We start from the raw sequence: 18,701 nt of genomic DNA, 5'->3' as shown, positions 1-18,701 counted from the left end.
GCTCTCTTTCAGAGGATACCTCATATGTATCACCAAAGGTCCTACAGTCTCCCTGGATAGGGGATACCTACATCCGCCATGGATTTATTTTTTCTTTTCAGATCTTGTTGGACTTGATTGAAAATGATTTTGACCTGAAAGTTATACTATTTCGGGACTTGTTGGTTACAGGTCTTGATATACAGTTGTATATGAGATTTCTTTTTGTACTCAATACTTTTTATGTTGTTAAATCCTTTGTTCCTTGTTTGTTTTGAAGTTCTTTTCAATAAAAACCAGATCAAACATAATCAATGTTAGTCACTTCACATCTCAGTGATTTTATTGGTACGGCTGATTAGTGTATACTCATAGAGAACATATTGACATGCCAGTAATGTTTACAGACTAGCTGTCCATACCGGGCAGTTGTGGGATTGACATAAACTGTAGGCATAGTGGCTTAAACAACAAAATTACATCTGGCTTTATCAAAATATCATCATTATAGGCTCTTCACACTTATCAGGCCAATAGCATTTGTCTGCAGACCTCTTTTAAATTAAGTGCATATGTTAGATATCCTTTAAAAAAAGTATCCACGTTCATGCAGTAGTATCTATATGTTTTGGGGACTATTTTTGGAGTTCTTGTTATATAAATGTATCATAGAGCTTCCATCAATGAGTCTTTGCACTAGCCCAATAGCTTAGCAGGTCCAAGGGTATGTTTTGGTGTTCATTCTTTTGCTCCTCTATGGGGATCAGGCCTTTGCTGCAATGTCTTCTGGCTTGCATACATGGAGTAGGTGCTGGTCGGTGCAGCGAGTTGGAAGTAGAATAGTGTTCCCGCAAGATCAAAGCCAGAGGAACAAGCCCAAGGATCAAAACCAGCAGAACAGATGCAGAGACTAAGTCAGCAGGCAAAACAAGGATTAAAGTCCAAGTAGCAATCCAAGTACAAAGATCAGGCAGAAGAGTTGTGGCAAACAAGCCGAATCAAGTTTCAGAACAATAGTGTATATATCACACCCGGGGCAGAGTAAAATAAATGGGAAAGGATGTCAAGGGTATGGTCATATGGGGTGCCATACTCCCTAAGCCTACATTTACACCGAATTTACTGCAGACCTCCTGCAGCAGAAGTCCCACAGTGATATCCACAGAAGCATTTACTGCTGTAGACATTGCCAAGTAGGTGCAGGGGAGCTGTACATATTTTTCTTTGCTGTATGTAGGGTACAATTCACAATGTAAATATCAATGGGTAAAAGATAATAGAAAAACCACTGAAGGTAAGTAGTATTCTAGCAGTATGTGGTCATATAAAACTTAGCTTTTAATCATAAATATAAAAAACATATAACAAGTATAGTCCAGCTGGACTGAAAGTGCAGAAACAGTGCAACACAACATAAACAAAAAACAATTCATATATTAACACATAAAGATATCATGTCACTAACAGTGAGTAAGTGCCAACAAAGGGGAGAGGAAGGGGGGAGCCCAAACACTAGGGAAGTGGGGGGTGGTGACCCCTAGGCAGATCTAAAATCATCCTGTCTGCCCTAAACGTCCCTATATAGGTTCTGCACCTATCACCGAGCAGGAACCTAATCCCTGCCTGACCCTAGTGATAGGGCCTTGGTTAGGGAGAGGTTGGATGGGGTGTTGCTAGTCAGTCCCCACTACAACTACAGACAGAAAGGGTAGACGAACAAAGGAAAACACTTAGCTTGAAGACCACAGAGATGTCACGCCAGCAATCCTCCAAAAGTCTTCTGAGAAGATACAAACCAACTGTTAGTACTTCCAACTAGACAGAGACAAGTAAGCGGTAACACCAGCAACATGCTGCAGACACGGAATAAATATAAACCCTCAGTAAAGTTGTCTAATTAGCAGCAGAAGGTGGAGGTAACCATTGGGTCCTAAAGGGAGAGGAATATTGCTCCATAATAGAGATACAAAAATCAAGAAGGTGCTTGAGCTAAAGGCAAAGAGCTTCTACAGCTGGATCCAGAATGACTATGTGTCACACCTGACACACCTGAACGGGGCACTGAAAGCCCAAATTGAAATCACTAAAAGAAATCTCACAGGAACCTGAGTTCATAGCCAAAGAAACAATCCTCCAGAATACCCTTGAAAGGTTTCAGTTTCACGTTGGGAGCAGCGCACCTTGATATTTTTCTATATCCCCAGCCATCATTTGATGGATTACTTTTGCAGTCCTACTTATCTGACTGGATAAGAGTGTTCCTTTTTATCTTCCATGGTATATGCTCTCATACGGTAATGGGTATATTTTCATGACCTGTAGGTCAGTATATATGTCATTATCTGAGGCTGCAGTGAGTTTACCAGCAATAAGGCATATGACACATGACTACCTGATACTTACATTAACGTCTCCTATCATATTATTTACATTATGTCGCTAGTTGCAGGCTGCCAGGAATCATAGTCCTATATGTTGGTCAGTGTTAGTGGCATGATAGAAGAGGAAAGTTTATTAGACAGTGACCATAAGAGAAAAGTTTATTAGGAAGCGAGGAGAAGAGGAAAGTTTATTAGAATTAAGTGGAGAGAGGTGCTGGCACCAACAACCTGTGTGTTTCCATCTAAATTGAAATAGAGGACCCATTGAAGAGCAGTTATGCTCAAAATGGCCATTGTCCTTTCCATGTGCTTCTTCCCTCGCTGCAGCCAATTTTAATATTACACATTAGTTTATTAGACAGCTTGGAGAGGAGGAAAGTCTACTAGGAAGCGAGGAGAAGAGGAAAGTCTACTAGGAAGCGAGGAGAAGAGGAAAGTTTATTAGGAAGCTAGCAAGAAGAGGTAAAAGTTTATTAGAAAGTGAGCGGGAAAGGAAAGTTTACTGGGAAGGGAAAAGAAGAAGAAAGTTTATTAGGAAGCCAGCTGGAAGAGGAAAGCTTATTAGGAAACGAACAGAAGAGGAAAGTTTATTAGAAAGTGAGCAGAAAAGGAAAGATTATGAGCCGAAGAAGAAAGTTTATTAAAATGTGAGCTGAAAAGGAAAGTTTACTAAGAGGGGAACATAAGAGGAAATTTTGTTAGAGAGCGAGCAGAAGAGAAAAGTTTATTAGAAAGTGAGCAACAAAGGAAGTTTACCAGGAAGGGAACAGAAGAGGAAAGTTTATTAGGAAGCCAGCTGGAAGAGGAAAGTTCATTAGGAATCAAGGAGAAGAGGAAAGTTTATTAGGAAGCATGGAGAAGAGGAAAGTTTATTAGGAAGTGAGCAGAATAGAAAAGTTTATTAGGAAGCATGCAGAATAAGAACGTTTATTAGGAAGCCAGCTGGAAGAGGAAAGTTAATTAGGAATCAAGGAGAAGAGGAAAGTTTATTAGGAAGCATGGAGAAGAGGAAAGTTTATTAGGAAGTGAGCAGAATAGAAAAGTTTATTAGGAAGCATGCAGAATAAGAAAGTTTATTAGGAAGCACGCGGAAGAGGAAAGTTTATTAGGAAGCTAGCAGAATAAGAAAGTTTATTAGAAAGCATGCAGAAGAGGAAAGGTTATTAGGAAACATGCAGAAGAGGAAAGTTTATTAGAAAGCATGCAGAAGAGGAACATTTATTAAGCAATCAGAAGAGGAACATTTATTAGGAAGCAAGCAGAAGAATAATGTTTATTAGGAAGCGAGCAGAAAAGGAAAGTTTACTAGGAAGGGAACAGAAGAGGAAAGTTTATTAGACAGCGAGCAGAAGCGGAAAGTTTATTAGGAAACTAACAGAAAAGTAAAGTATTAGAAAGTATGCAGAAGAGGAAAGTCTATTAGGAAGCGAGAAGAGGAAAGTGTATTAGGAAGCGAGTAAAATAGGAAAGTTTATTAGGAAGGATGCAGAAGAGGAAAGTCTATTAGGAAGCGAGGAGAAGAGGAAAGTTTATTAGAAAGCAAGCAGAAGAGTAATATTTATTAGGAAGCGAGAAAAGGAAAGTTTATTTAAAAATCAATCAGAAGAGGAAAGTTTATTAGGAAGCAAGTAAAATAGGAATGTTTATTAGGAAAGATGCAGAAGAGGAAAGTCTATTAGGAAGCGAGGAGAAGAGGAAAGTTTATTAGAAAGCAAGCAGAAGAGTAATATTTATTAAGAAGCGAGAAAAGGAAAGTTTATTTAAAAATCAATCAGAAGAGGAAAGTTTATTAGGAAGCGAGCAGAAGATTTATAATTATTAGGAAGCGAGAAGAGGAAAGTGTATTAGGAAGCGAGCAGGAAAGGAAACTTTACCCAAATATTCATGATGAGCAGGATGGTGAGGGCAGCACCTAGCGCTATCAGAGCAGCAGCGCATGACAGTGGAGGCAGACAGCACTTGAGCACAGGCGGGTAAGTATGTGACACCATGGAAATACCCCTGAAGTTCCAATTTCAAAGCTGAAAAACAGGGGAATACTAGCAGATAGGCGGACTGAGGAAATCGTGGAGACATTATACAGTTAGAAGACCAAAAATATTAAAGTTAAAAAATGTTCTTCCAAAGTTGTGGTCCTCCCAAATAAAGGGGCCTATATACATAGTGAGCTAAAGAACCTCAGCTTCCATACCTAATGCAATCTGCTACTTTCAATCTGATCTTGAAACTACTAGTAGATGTCCAGAGGTCTTTACGTCCTTGTGTTCTCTTTACAGGGCATCATCTCAGATCTTTTTCCTGGAGTGGTTCTACCAAAGCCAGATTATGACCTTTTTATTCAAGCCCTGAAAGAAAATATTGCCAAAGTGAATCTGCAGCCTGTTCCATGGTTTATAGGGAAGATAATTCAGGTAATGTTATATAATTAGGCTGACTTTGCCTTGTGAAATGGTTTAACCTTGCTTTTTTATAATGTTTCATAGAAATTAGTAGAAACTGACCTGTGTCTCTTTCTGCATACATCCACACGATACTCTATACATTCTTACTCAGAGTGTCCAAACCTGGATATATAACCAAATACAGTATATATATATATATATATATATATATATATATATATATATATATATAAATATAGTCCTCCTTCAGAATGTAACTGATATAAAACAGATAACCCCTTTACCAATATACACTGATACCTGTTAAAGGGGTATTGCTGCAATGGACATTTATTGCATATAATAAGGGATAAATGTCTAATCTCTAGGACCCCCGCTGATCACTAGATCAAGGGTTCTTGCCACCTCTTCGCTATTAAGCTCTTTAGTGAGTAGGAATGTAAGTGATGCCCCTTACTTACTGCTGGGTATTTGCTCATTTTGTTTCTAGCTTAGGTTTTGCCTGTTAAATTGCTTCTCATGGCTGGGTGCACGACCAGCCAGACCCTGGTCCTGACCTGCCCCATCTACATTGAGGTTGTCTAACATTAGGTGAGGTTTTAATATTAGACGATAGGACCGTAGTGATTGGGGTACACCTTGTTGCAGTAGGATGGCTTTTACGCTTTTTTGATCAAAAACAGTGTTTACTACTAAGTACCTTATGTTATTTTTATGAAAGAAAGGTATACGGCACACTTGGTTGTGAGATGAGGTGTCCAAGTTGGGTTCCAACCCATAGTCGAAGTAAATCGAAGAACTTGCCACTAAAATCACAGTGAATGAAAACAAGTTTTAATTGGCAATCTTTATAGTTAACGTTTCAGTCCTACATATGGTCCTTCATCAAAACTGATTACCACTTGAGTTGTGGTTGATAGTCCTCGTGTAGCAGCGCTGGGGAATTGCGACATGCGTTTTGGACCTACATATAGTCCTTCGTCAGCATTGATTACTACTTGAGTTATGTTTGATAGTCCGCATGTAGTAGCGCTGGGGAATTGTGACATTCGTCACTGTGTAGGAAGTGCTGACTCATCTCGTGATTCCCCAGCACTACTACACGGGGACTATCAACCATAACTCAAGTGGCAATCAGGGCTGATGAAGGACCATATGTAGGACCGAAACGTTAACTATAAAGATTACCAATTAAAACTTGTTTTCATTCACTGCAATTTTTGAGTGCCAAGTTCTTTGATTTACAATGTTATTTTTATATACTATCACTATTTACTTACTACGGGATATATGCTTATTTTGTTTCAATGTTTTTTCTGTTTAATGGCCACAGTGTGAACATGCTTCTATATGTTGCACATATACCAACTTATGCTCTGGCTCATATTTTTTGTTTTCCCTCATTTAGTGACTGTTGATCTGAAAGAAATAGCTGAGTGCTGCACTTGTCCGTCCCTCTCGGTCCATTAGTCCCATTTTCTTTGGTTGGAGAGGTTTTGTGCATGCTCTTCCGTCTGTACATTTAAAGTTCTCCCCACTTCACTCATATTGTTCTAGTGATTATGGGGGTCCCAACACTACCCCCTCGTAATCAGATATTGATCACTGTTCTCACTTCTGTTATGCTCTTGGGTTTGAACCCTTGAGTCTATGTTTTGGGGTCGGCTTCTAAGTCCGCCGAGCCACAACAGAGACACCTTTTCTCTGGGTGTTTAGGTTCTGTTATTCTGGCTGCAGTCTGTTTAGCATAACACAGTTGTTTTCATTTGTCTTCCCTATCACCTTTCGGGTCCGACTTTATTTTCTTCCTCCTGACAGCGATTTCTGCTCATGATAGTTTCTTCTACCTTTAAAGCCATTCAGTGAAATTCCAGCAAGGGTTTATCTCTTTGCTATTTCTGTTTTTTTACTCTGCACCTACCTTCTGTTTGTTTTAGGATGTAGGCAGCATATACTCTAACAGTAAGTATTTTATACTTTATTTTGTATCTCGTGGTTTACTTTACTCACTCTGGGATCTTTCCTTTTTTTCAGCACATTTTTCCTTTTGTAGGTAATTCATACTCTGCTCTGCCCTCTTGTTATTTTCAGAGGAACGTGAAATGCTTTTCAGGCAGCATAGGTCTGAGTTGATCTTTTAGTCTGTAGTTTGGGCGATCTCTGCTCACACATGAACCATTGGGAATGCGGGTCTGGATCTCTAGTCCGTACAGAAACCGGCAGGGACCATTGCAGTTTTTAGTTTGCTACCTATTTTCCCGAGTGAGTTCCTACTGTATCATAAGAAATACCATGTCTACTAGTATTAGCACCATCCCAGTATTAGCATATACACTTTTGTATACATCTTGCCTTGCACAACATATACTCAGGACAGGTAGGGCAGGGAAGAGGAAAACCGAATAAGGGTATTGCATTTTGGTCACATGATATAATATTATACCTGCTGACCACTGGGTTGGGAACGTGTTGGACATTACCACTAACAACCAATCACACTGCACTATAAATGCTCTCTATGAATCTTGACTGCACATCGCATGCACAGGATGAGAGAGGGGGGAAAAGGAGAAGAAAAGAGGGGTAGTGCATTTTGATCACATAATACTATGTGGTCACACGATACTATGACATGCCAAACATCGAGAATCGATGGACAGGAGCACTGACATAGTGACCAATGGTAAAAATGATATAATACCACATCTAAACCCTAGTACATACAGGTCCTTCTCAAAAAATTAGCATATAGTGTTAAATTTCATTATTTACCATAATGTAATGATTACAATTAAACTTTCATATATTATAGATTCATTATCCACCAACTGAAATTTGTCAGGTCTTTTATTGTTTTAATACTGATGATTTTGGCCTACAACTCCTGATAACCCAAAAAACCTGTCTCAATAAATTAGCATATCAAGAAAAGGTTCTCTAAACGACCTATTACCCTAATCTTCTGAATCAACTAATTAACTCTAAACACATGCAAAAGATACCTGAGGCTTTTAAAAACTCCCTGCCTGGTTCATTACTCAAAACCCCCATCATGGGTAAGACTAGCAACCTGACAGATGTCAAGAAGGCCATCATTGACACCCTCAAGCAAGAGGGTAAGACCCAGAAAGAAATTTCTCAACAAATAGGCTGTTCCCAGAGTGCTGTATCAAGGCACCTCAATGGTAAGTCTGTTGGAAGGAAACAATGTGGCAGAAAACGCTGTACAACGAGAAGAGGTGACCGGACCCTGAGGAAGATTGTGGAGAAGGACCGATTCCAGACCTTGGGGAACCTGAGGAAGCAGTGGACTGAGTCTGGTGTGGAAACATCCAGAGCCACTGTGCACAGGCGTGTGCAGGAAATGGGCTACAGGTGCCGCATTCCCCAGGTAAAGCCACTTTTGAACCATAAACAGCGGCAGAAGCGCCTGACCTGGGCTACAGAGAAGCAGCACTGGACTGTTGCTACGTGGTCCCAAGTACTTTTTTCTGATGAAAGCAAATTTTGCATGTCATTCGGAAATCATGGTGCCAGAGTCTGGAGGAAGACTGGGGAGAAGGAAATGCCAAAATGCCTGAAGTCCAGTGTCAAGTACCCAGTCAGTGATGGTGTGGGGTGCCATGTCAGCTGCTGGTGTTGGTCCACTGTGTTTCATCAAGGGCAGGGTCAATGCAGCTAGCTATCAGGAGATTTTGGAGCACTTCATGCTTCCTGGCACCTGCTCACAGTGCCAAAACCACTGGTAAATGGTTTACTGACCATGGTATTACTGTGCTCAATTGGCCTGCCAACTCTCCTGACCTGAACCCCATAGAGAATCTGTGGGATATTGTGAAGAGAAAGTTGAGAGACGCAAGACCCAACACTCTGGATGAGCTTAAGGCCGCTATTGAAGCATCCTGGGCCTCCATAACATCTCAGCAGTGTCACAGGCTGATTGCCTCCATGCCACGCCGCATTGAAGCAGTCATTTCTGCCAAAGGATTCCCGACCAAGTATTGAGTACATAACTGAACATTATTATTTGATGTTTTTTTTGTTTGTTATTAAAAAACACTTTTATTTGATTGGACGGTTGAAATATGCTAATTTATTGAGACAGGTTTTTTGGGTTATCAGGAGTTGTAGGCCAAAATCATCAGTATTAAAACAATAAAAGACCTGACAAATTTCAGTTGGTGGATAATGAATCTATAATATATGAAAGTTTAATTGTAATCATTACATTATGGTAAATAATGAAATTTAACACTATATGCTAATTTTTTGAGAAGGACCTGTATATAGCAAAGTAGGGTAAACCCTAGTACTGATATATAGTAAAAGTAAAACTTTAATGTGGAATAAATTGTTACTTTTTTTAAGAACTTTTTTTGTCACAACTTTTTTCGTTTTTCCTGTGAGTTTCCCAAGTGGATTCTTGGCCTTGGTGAACCTTGCATCCAGTTGCGTCTTCTACTGTGTATGTGTGCTGCGGACCAACTGTCTATATATGAGCACTCATCATATTGCATTTATGCGGGCAAATAGAAAGTAATATCCTTCATTACAGCTGCTGCTACCTTATTATACGCCACATTCTTCCGCTTCTTCCCGTGGGCCAACATTTTTCTTCTTCCTGCTCTTGCCTATAACTATGGATGTAATGAATGTACAGGTGCAGCAGCCGATACGGGCCTTACTCCTCACCGCAAAACGACAACTTCAATTGTTAGTAAATGACAGAAGCCAAAGACACCGAAGTAATAAAGTAGCTGAATAATGTGTAAACACAGCGCTTAATGAGGTGAATCATAGCATCCGCAGAGCCATCATTTTCCTTGTCCTCTTGGGTGATTTTATGGAAATCTAGAACATCGGAATTATTGCGCGTATAAACACTAAGGGTTAGAGATCATAAATCTGTACAACTGAGGTTATCATTAATTCAGTGTTGATCCATGAAATTTTGTTTTACCAACTTCCTTATACACTAGAAGAAGTAATTCATGTCTCATCTTTTATTACTTCGCTCACATTTTATTTATGTGTTGGAATTTGTTGTCAGGTGTTTATAGAATCCAGCGTTACTCTACATTTACTTATTATTTCATACCTACACCTCTCCACTGTAAAAGAGATGAACGCTAGATCTGTGGGAATACAATTCTGGGACCCCAATGGATCATCCAAAAAGGTGGTCTCATTGTAAGACTGTTCCCTTAGTGATCAGCCAAGAGTGATGCAGACATATCCTTCTTTCTTAATACTTTAACAGGAACTTGTTATCATTGTCTGCCATGTGACACATGAGCACTGTTCGTCATCACCTGGCAACTAGAAAATAGCTACCAGAAACAGCCTTGGCACACGTACCCCGACGCGCGTTTCGCATTTAAATATCGTTTCCTCACCATGGCCCCTGAGGAAGCAAGATTTAAACGTGAAACGCACGTCGAGGTACATGGCCGAGGTCAAGGCAGGACGGATCATCAATATGGGTAATTTTTCCCTATGTTATTAACATTACTCTTGTTAGGTATGGGGTGTAACAGAGGTATTCAGAGACCATTATGTTGAATGCATTTAGTCTTGGCTACTTATATACCTAATGATTATGTGGAATACTGGTACATATAAGCATTTGACACTCTTTTTTACTAAGTTTTTACTAAGTCCCTTGAATTGGATTACATATCCCTTTTTCCTTCTGTTTGCCTTTTATTACAAATCCTGACCTTCTCTTCTGCCCTTTTTTTACACCTAGGCATTTAATCACTTTTTTTCAGTTACAACCCATCTATTACATTTTTTGCATTTATATTTTTTGTATTTATTTGAACTGTTGATTATTTATTTGTAATAATAAGCTTTGGTAATTTTTTATTGGCACATTTTTTGACTCCACTTTCTCCTTGTTTTGCATTATTTGGTGAGCTGCCATTTACATGGGTACATGGTGATATATTTTTAGTATTTATATACAGATAGAACCCTCTTAGTGTTTGTTTTTTTTGTCTATGGATGTAATGTTGACTGGTGTGGCCGGAAAGAAATCTTACACAGCTAATGTATGTGGATAAAGAAAGTTATTTTTTCCATCATAGATCACCTGTTTGAAAAAAGTTTTCCAAAAGTACACACAACCCCTTCAAAAGGGAACATGTCACAGTGTACCTACAAAATAATTTGGGGACAGTGCGGTAAAGCGAAGGAGAAACTGATGGGTTTGTTGAAAAAGATTCAGTATAACTTGTATTTTTTTCACCGAAATCCCTGGTGTTTGTATGTATAGGAGTCCAGTGGGCGGTACTAGTAATGATTGACAGATATCTCTGCATGCACTGTCATACACTGAAGACTGTCAGTCACTGAGACTCCTGCATACAATCACCAAGGATTTCAATGAATAAAATGCAAGTTCAAACTTTTCCTTAAAAATGACTATCAATCTTATCAACTTTTCCTGCTCTATAATATCCTTCCTGCAGATTAGAAACCATTTCTAACATGACAAGGTCACTTTAAAGGGAATCTGTCACCTGGTTTTACCTGCCCCATCTGAGAGCAGCATAATGTAGGGAAAGAGACCCTGAATCCAGCAATGTATCATTTAGTTTACTGGGTGGAGCAGTTGTGATACAATCAGAGTTGTTTAGATGTAGCATGTAGCAGAGCTCAGAAATCTGACCCAACCACACCACAGCTTTCTGTGTACATTAAGCCGCTAATCAGTTCTGGGGGCGTGATCAGACCAGGGTTCACGCAGGCACCAGTCCAGGCGGTGATCATCTCCTGCTGGTAAAACACTCATTGTATTGAAATAACAGCACACAGCCTATTAAATGATACATCGCTGGAATTAGGCTCTCTGTCCCGACCTCATGCTGCCCTCAGATTACAAAGCACAAACCTGCTGACAGATTCCCTTTAAGGTGGCTTATATTTTGGCATATGTTATGGAAATTGAGCAGAGAAGTACTGTTTTCTTCTGAAGAATTCACAGCTAGCAACTCTGCATCTCCATCAGTGGTTTTACCGCTATGTTTACAGAGTCTGGAATTTAAACTACAATTTTTTCTTTTATTTTGTCATTATATAGTTAAATGGAACTTATGATCCTTTCTGTGTACCACCCTAATGGACTCCTCATAGTTTCCATTAGCAATTCAGCAAAAGATCAGAAAGTTCTCATTCATCAGGCATAGTGTCTGATAGAAAATAAATGATGCCGGTGCATATCATAGATCGGATCCCGACTGCAGCCATTTACTCGTATTTCAGCCTTCCTGTCTTAACGAGGATGTACAGTCTTATGATCTCAGCAGGAAATTGCAAGATGTTTCCCAGGAAAATGAAATGAAAGATTTTATATGAACTCCAGATGTGTTTTCTTGCCCGATAGTTTAAAGTAATTTCCATAAATTTGTCTTGTTTTCAAAACTACAGATCTATGAAATGATGCTCGTGCGGCACGGCTTCATGATTGTCGGAGATCCCATGGGGGGGAAGACTTGTGCATATAAAGTCCTGGCAGGGGCGCTTGCTGATTTACACACAGGTAAAGCTGACATTAAATAATTTAAAAAAACACAAGAAATCCCATCCACTTTGCTGCAACTGTAAGACGCTGCGTTTTTTTTGTGCAGCGAAAATACAAAAACTCATCATGGGAGCTTAAAAGAGTATTCCCATCTCCAAGATCCTATCCCAATATGTAGTAATAATAATATTAGCAAATACCTCCAATTACAAATGTAGTATAGTTCTTCTGATTCGCTATGTCGCTTACCCCATGTCCAGGTATCCAAGGTTACGACCACTAGCAAAAAGCTAATTAACTGTCACTATATTTGTGGTCGTAACTATGGATACCTAAACTACTGTAATGCCCTGGACATGGGGTAAGCGACATAGCGAATCAGGAGAACTATACTACATTTCTAATTGGAGGTAATGGCTAATATTATTATTACACCGATCTTGGAAATGAGAATACCACTTTAACCTAAAAGATAATGATTTTATTTCGGATCATGGGTATTTCACTTTTTTTTTTCTGTGCCCCAAACCATGCTTAGGTTATCGGTTTGTTTTATGTTGATATATGGTGTAGTATTCTCGTCCGATTTTGGTCTATATATGAAATATCTGCAAATCTGACCGTATACTGACCCAGGGGAGGCCACAGACAGAAGAGGGCCCCTATACAAGAACAGTATATGGGCTCTTTACAGTCCAATAGCTCATTATAATGCACACGTCCACCTGTTTTGGAAGTAGACATGGCCCCCTTACCTCTTTGGCCCCTGTGAGGCTGCAGAGATTGTACCAATGGTGTGTCTGCCCCTGCACTGACCCTATTATAGTCAATGGCCCCATTCAGACTAATTATATTGAAATCGAACAAATACAGAGTTAGAATAAGTCACAAAAGGCAATTGGATTCTGATTTCTCAAACAAAATTGCTGATTAAAGTCAAATTAAACAAGAAATAATTGGATCAAAATTTCATGCTCTTTTGTTTACCATAAATTGGTTCTAATTGAAGAATCGATGGGCTGAGACGAGAGAAGAGCATTTTTTTTAATTCAAAAGGGATAAGAAAAACATACAATACAATGTATAAAGATCAAAAAACTGAGCTAATACTATCAAAGGGATGAAAAGCTCGTACAAAACGGTTGTCAAAGCGTGCAATTTTTTTGAGAATATGGTTCTGGCAGTGATAATTTCCTGGTGATAATAACACATTCATTGTATTGAAACAGCACACAGCCTAATAAGTGATACATCCCTGAAATATGTGCCTCTGCCCCTATCTCATGTTGTCCTCAGATTATATAGCAAAAACCTTCTGACGGATTCCTTTAAGGGTTTGGATTCCAGAATTGATCCAATCTTAAATAATAGGGTTAGTTCTGGCATCAGTTTACCTCTGGCTTTTTTTATACTACACTAAACAAAAAAAAACTATCTGGCCTCATATTCAGTATGTGAACACATATCAGAAGAAAAAACAGAGCACTTTCTGCCAGTTTTTTCAGCACTTGGATCCCCACCAATGAAAACTTCTGACCTCTGACACCTGTTAAAGGGTTGTTTGACAACTTTAATATTGACAGGATAGGTCATCTATATCAGATTGTTAGAGGGCCGACGCCGCGCGCCCCCGCTCAATGCCAACAGCAGGTGGATGTAAGTGATTTCAGAGCTGAACAGCACAGCGCCATCGACTACTTGGTGGCCACTGCCAGGAACTGCAGATCTGCTCTTGTTTAGATGAATAGGTTGTAAACTTCATTGTATGGAACAACCTTTTAAATATTCTGGGTGACATTATTTTTTGCTGTTTACCAGCTAAATCAATGGATGAGTTTGCTGTGGACTTCAGAGTGATCAATCCAAAAGCCATCACCATGGGTCAGCTGTACGGATGCTTTGACCCCGTGAGTCACGAGTGGACGGACGGAGTATTGGCGACCACCTTCAGAGAGCAGGCATCTTCTACTACGGATGATAGGAAGTGGATCGTGTTTGACGGCCCAGTAGACGCTGTTTGGATAGAGAATATGAACACGGTCCTGGACGACAATAAGAAGGTAACGAGATCTTTATTCCAATTTCGTTTATGGTGCGACATCATTAGATCAGCCCTCTGTCTTTATTATTGACGTGTGATTTCTAATTATTGAGGGACATTCGGGAGAGCGAGGCGGGGAATTAAAAGTAGAGGTTTCGATGAAGAACGGTCGATATGTGATAATTGGCACCATGCCCGCTTTCCTCCCCTTTAGCTGTGCTTGATGAGCGGTGAAATCATTCAGATGAATTCAAAGATGAGTTTAATTTTTGAGCCCGCTGACTTGGAGCAAGCTTCTCCGGCAACCGTGAGCAGGTAATTGGATTCCGCTTCCAATGGTCAGGTCGGAGCAGTCGCTGTCTTATTTGCTCAGCGTGTTGTCATCCTTTTTTTCGCTTGAGGGTGTTGTGTTTTTCTCACTCAGGTGTGGGATGATCTATATGGAGCCCCACCAACTTGGATGGAATCCTCTGAAAGATTCCTACATGAGCGCTCTGCCGGAGCATCTGACGAGCGAGCACAAGGAACTGGTAAGAGCATGAATGACTCAAGATGAAATAAGAACACGACGATCGAATTCTGTATTTCTGGTTGTCAAGTATCCAGTTACCGTAGCTTCGCTGTTTTATATTCTGTTTAGAGGTATATTCCCAGGATCGTACACTATGTCCTCACTGTAAAATAAAGATTTTTCTCAAAATATATATCACATTTTACAAAATTCATCATATCAGCTTCTCCTTCTCCACCCAAAAATAGTGAAAGCCCAGGAAATGTTAACCCTTGTATATGAGCACAGTGGATACTCTACTCTTACACAGTCCCCTGTGTTCATTATGCACCTGACACAGTCCCCTATATTCACTATGCTCCGCTCTTTTGCACCTGACACAATCCCCTATATTCACTATGCTCCGCTCAGCTGCACCAGACACAGTCCCCTATATTCACTATGCTCTGCTCTTTTAAACCTGACACAGTCCCCTATATTCACTATGCTCCGCTCTTTTGCACCTGACACAGTCCCCTATATTCACTATGCTCTGCTCTTTTGCACCTGACACAATCCCCTATATTCACTATGCTCCGCTCAGCTGCACCAGACACAGTCCCCTATATTCACTATGCTCTGCTCTTTTGCACCTGACACAGTCCCCTATATTCACTATGCTCCGCTCTTTTGCACCTGACACAGTCCCCTATATTCACTATGCTCCGCTCTTTTGCACCTGACACAGTCCCCTATATTCACTATGCTCCGCTCTTTTGCACCTGACACAATCCCCTATATTCACTATGCTCCGCTCAGCTGCACCTGACACAGTCCCCTATATTCACTATGCTCTGCTCTTTTGCACCTGACACAGTCCCCTATATTCACTATGCTCCGCTCAGCTGCACCTGACACAGTCCCCTATATTCACTATGCTCTGCTCTTTTGCACCTGACACAGTCCCCTATATTCACTATGCTCCGCTCTTTTGCACCAGACACAGTACCCTATATTCACTATGCTCTGCTCTTTTGCACCTGACACAGTCCCCTATATTCACTATGCTCCGCTCTTTTGCACCAGACACAGTACCCTATATTCACTATGCTCCGCTCTTTTGCACCTGACACAATCCCCTATATTCACTATGCTCCGCTCAGCTGCACCTGACACAGTCCCCTATATTCACTATGCTCTGCTCTTTTGCACCTGACACAGTCCCCTATATTCACTATGCTCCGCTCAGCTGCACCTGACACAGTCCCCTATATTCACTATGCTCTGCTCTTTTGCACCTGACACAGTCCCCTATATTCACTATGCTCCGCTCTTTTGCACCAGACACAGTACCCTATATTCACTATGCTCTGCTCTTTTAAACCTGACACAGTCCCCTATATTCACTATGCTCCGCTCTTTTGCACCTGACACAGTCCCCTATATTCACTATGCTCTGCTCTTTTGCACCTGACACAATCCCCTATATTCACTATGCTCCGCTCAGCTGCACCAGACACAGTCCCCTATATTCACTATGCTCTGCTCTTTTGCACCTGACACAGTCCCCTATATTCACTATGCTCCGCTCTTTTGCACCTGACACAGTCCCCTATATTCACTATGCTCCGCTCTTTTGCACCTGACACAGTCCCCTATATTCACTATGCTCCGCTCTTTTGCACCTGACACAATCCCCTATATTCACTATGCTCCGCTCAGCTGCACCTGACACAGTCCCCTATATTCACTATGCTCTGCTCTTTTGCACCTGACACAGTCCCCTATATTCACTATGCTCCGCTCTTTTGCACCTGACACAATCCCCTATATTCACTATGCTCCGCTCAGCTGCACCTGACACAGTCCCCTATATTCACTATGCTCTGCTCTTTTGCACCTGACACAGTCCCCTATATTCACTATGCTCCGCTCAGCTGCACCTGACACAGTCCCCTATATTCACTATGCTCTGCTCTTTTGCACCTGACACAGTCCCCTATATTCACTATGCTCCGCTCTTTTGCACCAGACACAGTACCCTATATTCACTATGCTCTGCTCTTTTGCACCTGACACAGTCCCCTATATTCACTATGCTTCGCTCTTTTGCACCAGACACAGTACCCTATATTCACTATGCTCCGCTCTTTTGCACCTGACACAATCCCCTATATTCACTATGCTCCGCTCAGCTGCACCTGACACAGTCCCCTATATTCACTATGCTCTGCTCTTTTGCACCTGACACAGTCCCCTATATTCACTATGCTCCGCTCAGCTGCACCTGACACAGTCCCCTATATTCACTATGCTCTGCTCTTTTGCACCTGACACAGTCCCCTATATTCACTATGCTCCGCTCTTTTGCACCAGACACAGTACCCTATATTCACTATGCTCCGCTCTTTTGCACCTGACACAGTCCCCTATATTCACTATGCTCCGCTCAGCTGCACCTGACACAGTCCCCTATATTCACTATGCTCTGCTCTTTTGCACCTGACACAGTCCCCTATATTCACTATGCTCTGCTCTTTTGCACCTGACACAGTCCCCTATATTCACTATGCTCCGCTCAGCTGCACCAGACACAGTCCCCTATATTCACTATGCTCCGCTCAGCTGCACCTGACACAGTCCCCTATATTCACTATGCTCTGCTCTTTTGCACCTGACACAGTCCCCTATATTCACTATGCTCCGCTCAGCTGCACCTGACACAGTCCCCTATATTCACTATGCTCTGCTCTTTTGCACCTGACACAATCCCCTATATTCACTATGCTCCGCTCAGCTGCACCTGACACAGTCCCCTATATTCACTATGCTCTGCTCTTTTGCACCTGACACAGTCCCCTATATTCACTATGCTCTGCTCTTTTGCACCTGACACAGTCCCCTATATTCACTATGCTCTGCTCTTTTGCACCTGACACAGTCCCCTATATTCACTATGCTCTGCTCTTTTGCACCTGACACAATCCCCTATATTCACTATGCTCCGCTCAGCTGCACCTGACACAGTCCCCTATATTCACTATGCTCTGCTCTTTTGCACCTGACACAGTCCCCTATATTCACTATGCACCGCTCAGCTGGAGCTGCCACAGTCCCCTGTATTCACATATGGGTCGCTCACTTACACCTACCTTCTCTATGATTTTCATTAGCTTTGTCTCACAGGTTGTAGATGTAGAATTTATCTTTTTTCCACCATAACAAGGAAACTCCGTACATTTCAGGTTGCATTTATATCTGTGTCTGTCGCAGATAATGTCATTTTAGTGATCTGCCTCGTTCCCTGTCACTAGTGGTTGGAATTCTCCTCAATAGTGATATCATGGAAGTCAGTTCTGATCTACTGTATACAGTTGAAATCAGAAGTTTCCATACATTATATAAAAAGACACATCTGCAAGTTTTTCTCATTATCTGACATGAAATCAGAATAAACCTTTCCCATTTTAGGTCAATTAGGATTACCATAATTATTGATATTTGCCAAATGCCAGAATAATGAGAGAGAGAATGTTTTAAGGCATTTTATTACTTACTGCAAAGTCAAAAGTTTACATACTCTATGATTACTATGCCTTTAAACCATCCTGCACTGCCCATATGATAATGTCATGTGTTTTGACAACATATGAGTTAATTAGGGACACACCTGTGGATGTATTTTAATTCACACCTGAAACACACTGCTTTTTTGTGTAGCATCATAGGAAAGTCTAAAGAAATCAGTCAAGATATGAGGAAGAGAATTGTGGACTTGCACAAGTCTGGCTCATCCTTTGGTACAATTTCAAGATAACTGAAGGTGCCTTGTTCATTTGTACAATCAATTATACGCAAGTACAAACAAGATGGGAATGTCCAG

General features: G+C 40.8%; 1 protein-coding gene across 1 annotated transcript in view; it reads left to right on the top strand.

Moving 5' to 3' along the window:
- Window positions 1–18,701, top strand: part of DNAH3 (dynein axonemal heavy chain 3) — a 373,447-nt gene that overhangs the window by 235,500 nt on the left and 119,246 nt on the right. The window contains exons 34-38 of the mRNA XM_077274961.1: window positions 4,637–4,771; window positions 12,194–12,305; window positions 14,106–14,347; window positions 14,543–14,643; window positions 14,753–14,858. Coding sequence (XP_077131076.1) covers window positions 4,637–4,771; window positions 12,194–12,305; window positions 14,106–14,347; window positions 14,543–14,643; window positions 14,753–14,858 — 696 coding nt within the window. The remainder of the gene's footprint in view (window positions 1–4,636; window positions 4,772–12,193; window positions 12,306–14,105; window positions 14,348–14,542; window positions 14,644–14,752; window positions 14,859–18,701) is intronic.

This window comes from Ranitomeya variabilis, chromosome 7 (assembly GCF_051348905.1).
Source record: "Ranitomeya variabilis isolate aRanVar5 chromosome 7, aRanVar5.hap1, whole genome shotgun sequence".
NCBI classification, from domain to species: Eukaryota; Metazoa; Chordata; class Amphibia; order Anura; family Dendrobatidae; genus Ranitomeya; species Ranitomeya variabilis.
Note: the sequence above shows the minus strand (reverse complement) of the source record. Positions and strands in the feature narration are given on the sequence as shown.